The sequence below is a fragment of the Furipterus horrens genome, unplaced genomic scaffold (genome assembly GCF_987537825.1).
Source record: "Furipterus horrens unplaced genomic scaffold, mFurHor1.1.pri manual_scaffold_2, whole genome shotgun sequence".
NCBI classification, from domain to species: Eukaryota; Metazoa; Chordata; class Mammalia; order Chiroptera; family Furipteridae; genus Furipterus; species Furipterus horrens.
Window position 1 is genome coordinate 42136012 of NW_028327172.1, and position 5227 is coordinate 42141238.

A 5227-nucleotide genomic window follows, 5' to 3' on the forward strand; every position below is an offset into this window, starting at 1 on the left:
TCTTTGTTTTAGTTTCAGTTTTTTAAAGCTCAACTGCCATAGTACTCATGGTTTTTTGCAAGACCCATTACATTTTGCGTAGCTGTTAATTTAATTGTCTATATTCTACAGGGAGTCTTCCTACAGAGAATTTCATACTTCCAGAGAATTAACTGGGGAGGACATTTGTGGGGAGCACTCTGGATAAGAGGATACTGTGATATTCATGGTGACTAACCAATGGATATATTAGTTTCTCAGGGTTACCAAAAATAAATTTGCACAAATGTAACTTAAAACAACAGAAAGTTATTCTCTCACAGTTCTTGAAGCTAGAAGTCTGAAATCAAGGTGTTGGTAGGGCCATGGTCCCTACAAAGCTTCAATGGAAGACTACTTCATTGTCTCTTTTAGCTTTTGATCACTTCAGGTGTTGTTGGCTTCTGGAAGCATAACTCCAGTCTTTGCCTCTACTGTCACTTGGTGATCTTCCTGTGTGCCTCTTGTCCTCTTCTTATAAGGACACCAGTCATATTGGATGAAGGGCCCATGCTTCTTTAGTATGATCTCATCTTCACTTGATTACATCTGCAAAGGCCCCATTTCCAAAAAAGAACATATTCACCGGTAGGACTTGAACATCTTTTTTTGGGACACAATAAATCCACACCAGTTGGTATCCACTTTTCACACCCATACCAAAGAGTTTGAGGGAGTACATCCCAGCCACGCCCCTGATTTAGAAAATAGAAATCTTTCAGATCAGATCAGGTTACACTGTTTTAGAACACATCATTTTCTGCATTGCCATTTTGTGTGTTTTTTTTTTTTTCCTCATCCTTATTAGAAACTGCAATATGGCTTTTTCTTGGAGACTCCATGATCAAGGTCACACTATTTTAATATTTGTCATTGGGCTTTGTTGACTCAGGGCATTCTTCTGGGTTGTTTTAAGTTATTTTTACCTACCTCATGGGTTTCTATTTTCCAGCATTAGCCAGTTTTTATGGCATTTATATTTGAAGTTTTTGGGAACACCAGTAGAACTATCAATGGCTTAATTAATAAGTTTTAAGGTCCTTCTTGTTCTACATATCCAGAAAGGGATTTAGCAGGTCTTTGATTAATATATATCCACATAGTTCTTGCTTCTAAATGCTTTGGGCTCCCTTAGCATCAATCCTCAAAGCTTTCATAGGTTTCCTGTGGTAGATATATTGATGCTCTATCTATTCCTAGCAGTGCTCATAGCACCCATATCTCCTGGGGAAGCAACCGTATGCTGCTCTAGAAGTGGACCTAATTTTTCAAAAGGAAATGATCAGCTCTCTTGTCAGTGATAGGTTAAGGAACTCAGGCCAAAACCACCAATGCATGACACTTTCCTAGCCAAGGAATTTTTTTCCTAGAGTGGCTATGTAACCCAGTGGAAGGCAAGTGGAAAAGTTCTGGGGGTGCTTCTGAGAAATAAATGTCTTAAATTTTAAGCTGATCCCTTCTTTTCTCTTGATCTTGTGCAGGGACGTGAAGCCTGGAACTGCTGTGGTCACTTTGCTTCTAGCCTGGGAATAAAGCTGACACCTGTAGCGGGACACAGTTGGGGGAAGTGTAGAGAACCAGATTTGAAGCTGTGACTGACCCACATTCAATCATCAACCTACAATGGTCTTTTTCAATTACGCTTGGATTGGATTTCCTGTTTCTAAGAACTGTTTGAATTAGGTTTTCTGTTCCCTCGGTTTGAAAGTGTTTTAACTGGCACATCCTGATGGGTGTCTCTGAGCAAATACAAACCCATTAGAAGAGACTGTGATTCCTGTCTGGCTCCCCAGGGAGTCCATTTCTCTTGTGTCAAGCAGAGGGGTCAGGCTCCACGACCTTGTATTTGTAGAAGTCCGTCATCAATTTGGCATCACCGGATTTCTGGCAGTAGTTGCCCATCCTCTACTGTACTTCTGTGTAAGTCAGACCCTGGGAACTTCCAGACCCATTTAAATATCTTGAGTGACACAGTTTCTTTTGCAATTGTTATCAAGTAGCCCTCACAGATTCAGTGAGCAGAGAGAGCATCAGGATCAATGGATTGCTTGGACTTCTGAGCCTACCTTTGGTTTACCAAGTATTGCTAAAGACAAGGCGTGGGATATTCCAAACCGAAGACATTACAAATTATGACCCACATCAGTAATTGGATCCTCTATGCTCACTCTATTCCCCTCTGCAATTTCAAATCTCCTTCACTTGCAGCAAATATTCTCACCTATTTCCAGGAAGAAAAAAAGAAAAAAATCAGGCAGGAGCCACAACCTACCTTTATGAAAACAAAGACTTACCAGCACCTACTCTAATCCTCATAAGGGTTTCAAAGAAAGCGGTATCCTGCCTGCCCTCCAAGCTGGGGGTAAAGGATCTAGGGGCCCTGGGCTTTACCCATGAAGCCCAACGAAAGGGAGGGAAGAGAAACAAAAGCAAAACAGGGTAATGCACCCAACAGTAAGAACTAGAGAAGCAGGAAGTGGGGCCTACAGCCAAACTCTGGCAGTGACTAGTAGGAACATACCAGGATGCCCCGCCTGAGGTCCACACTGCCCAGCCTGCTCAGTCACAAAGCGAAGCCTTGGGCCTACACAGTCTTAGGAATGGAACAGAACATTCAGAACATCGAGAGCCGCCCTGTCTGCGGCACCCAGGCTGGGGGTACAAAAACAACCCTCAGAGGCAAGGGAGACCAAAGGCGGGCCTTTGCGAAGGCCCATCTGGTGATCCCTTTGCTGTGCTAACATAAAGACTGTAGTTTCTCTGCCCACTTGATGCAGACAACAAAATTTTCCATGGCTTGCCCTTTCTAGTGGAGAGTACGTTCCAGAAAGAGGCACACCAGGGAACTGGGGCAGAGGAGAACTCAAACTCAGGGTAAGAGAGTCTGCGGGAATGGGGTGGGTCTGATCATGGGCCAACCTGCTTCCCCGCGGGTCCTAGGGCGGGGCAGCATAAAGGGGAACGCTTCCCGAGGACCCCGCTGCCGACATCCCGCCCCCCGCCCTCCCTCCTGCCGCCCTTGAAGGCCAACTCCGCCTGCCTGAGTCACGGCTGGAGCTGGGGAGGAGCCGGGGAAAGGCGGCCCCAGCCCAGAGCTCAGCCGGCGGTCGCAGGGAGAGCAGGCCGGGTATCATGGGGGAGAGCGCACTGGAGCCGGGGCCTGCGCCTGGAGCGCCGGCGGGGGGTCCCGTGCATGCTGTGACAGTGGTGACCCTGCTAGAAAAGCTGGCCACCATGCTGGAGGCGCTGCGGGAGCGGCAGGGGGGTCTGGCGCAGAGGCAGGGCAGTCTGGCCGGCTCAGTGAGCCGCATCCAGAGCGGCCTGGGCGCGCTGAGCCGCAGCCACGACACCACGAGCAACACGCTGGCGCAGCTGCTGGCCAAGGCGGAGCGCGTGGGTTCGCACGCCGATGCTGCCCAGGAGCGCGCTGTGCGCCGCGCCGCCCAGGTGCAGCGCCTGGAGGCCAACCACGGGCTGCTGGTGGCGTGCGGGAAGCTCCACGTCTTGCTATTCAAGGTCAGTGACCTCAGGCGTCCCCCAATCCAGGGCCTTTTCCCGCCTCCAGGCCACCATCTGGGCTCCCTCCTCCCATCCGCCCACCACACCCACATTCCGACCCTGCCCTGTGAACAGACAGAAGAGCGCACCAGCTCCTTACACCCAGCTCATCCCTCCCCCCCACGCCTTGAACCTAGCCTGGCGAATCAAAGCCAGGCCAGCTCTAGCTCAGGGCACGTCCACAGAATTTGCTCCAAGTCTCAGCCTATCCCTGAAAGAAAGTAACGGTGGTAGAAGTGCATCCCGCGACAGTGCGTCGCCCCTCTTCCAGTTCTTGCCCCTACGGCTACCAGCCTGGTCTCACGCCCCTAAGCAGGTCACGCCTATTTTACAAACTTGTGCAGTTCGTCTCGCCCCCTACTTTCCCATGCCTGCCTTTTCTTTCCCACTCGGGTTGCGGAGGAGGCTAAGGGTGGGGCAGGCTAATGGGCTGCCAGGGTCAGTGTCATGTCTGTCACATGCAGGAGGAGGCTGAAATCCCAGCTAGAGCCTTCCAGAAGGCGCCGGAGCCCTTAGGGCCGGAGGAACAGTCTGAGACCAGCCCGGAGCAGCCGGAGGCTGAAGTTGGGGAGAGCTCGGATGAGGAGCCGATGGAATCCAGGGCGCGGCGGCTGCGGCGCACTGGGTTAGAGAAGGTACAGAGCCTGCGAAGGGCCCTTTCCAACCGAAAAGGCCCTGCAGCGCCAAAGCCGACGCCTGTCAAACCACCTCGCCTTGGGCCTGGCCCCAGCGCTAATGGCCAGCCGGAAGAAGCCCAGCCTGCGCTGGAGTCCAAGCTGGAGCCACAACCTCCGCGGGACACCGAGGAAGATCCTGGGAGACCTGGGGCTGCCGACTTGGCTGTGCTCCAAATAGAGAGTGCTGCCTGATGGCTGGTGCTGCCCGCCTGCCCCGTGCCTATGCCTAGTCCCAAAATAAACCTTCCTTTCAGAATGCAGCATTCACGCCCAAATAAGGAGTGAATCCTGCATCCACAACCCAACTCTGGCCCTCCCTTCTGGGCTTCTTCAGCCCGGCACCCTCTGTCCTAGGGGCAGCCACTCACACCTGCCATCATCATCAATAAAAGTAATGTTATCTAATCCAGACTCCATGGGAAGGGATGGGGGGTGAGTGGTGGGTGGTGCAAGGAATGAGACAAATGCTGGAACCAGGAATGTGGCTTCAGTGTTAAACAGATCCTTGTATGATTTCTCTAGTTTCCACTGAGTGCTGGGCTCTACTTCAGTGCCACATAGAAATGTCCTGCTGGTGGCTTGCTCCTTAAGTTCTTTCCTCAGGGGGACACATCCAGTATAGTCCCTTCCTGTAGGTGCTCAATAAATGTCAACCTATGGTTTTCCTTTTAGTCTCCTTTTCCTGTACCACCTCCTAAAAGATGGGTTTCCCAGGATTCTGTTCTCAGCCCTTTTCTCATTCTGGGTACTCCTCGGTTAACATTCACTTCTACCAGCCACATAGCCCCCAGACCATTGTCTTGAGCTGCAGTTGAAAAGGACTACAAATTCAATGTGTTCAATCTGTTTTGTGCCTTTTAAGTAAGTTCAGTTGCATTTCTGAGCTCATCACCCTCCTGACTAAGACCCTTCAATGGCTCCCCATCATTTAGAATAAAGTCCAAGTTCTTTAATCACATTACCTTCAACATCTT

The 5227-nt window shown here is 50.4% G+C and overlaps 1 protein-coding gene across 1 annotated transcript; it reads left to right on the forward strand.

The window, feature by feature from the left end:
- The first annotated feature begins 2811 nt into the window (after positions 1-2811).
- On the forward strand, positions 2812-4658 carry CAVIN3 (caveolae associated protein 3). Its single transcript, XM_090267684.1, has 2 exons — positions 2812-3534; positions 4041-4658. Exons 1-2 carry the CDS (start codon positions 3151-3153, stop codon positions 4443-4445), a joined length of 789 nt encoding a protein of 262 aa, XP_090123810.1. The 5' UTR covers positions 2812-3150; the 3' UTR covers positions 4446-4658.
- The last annotated feature ends 569 nt before the right edge of the window (positions 4659-5227 follow it).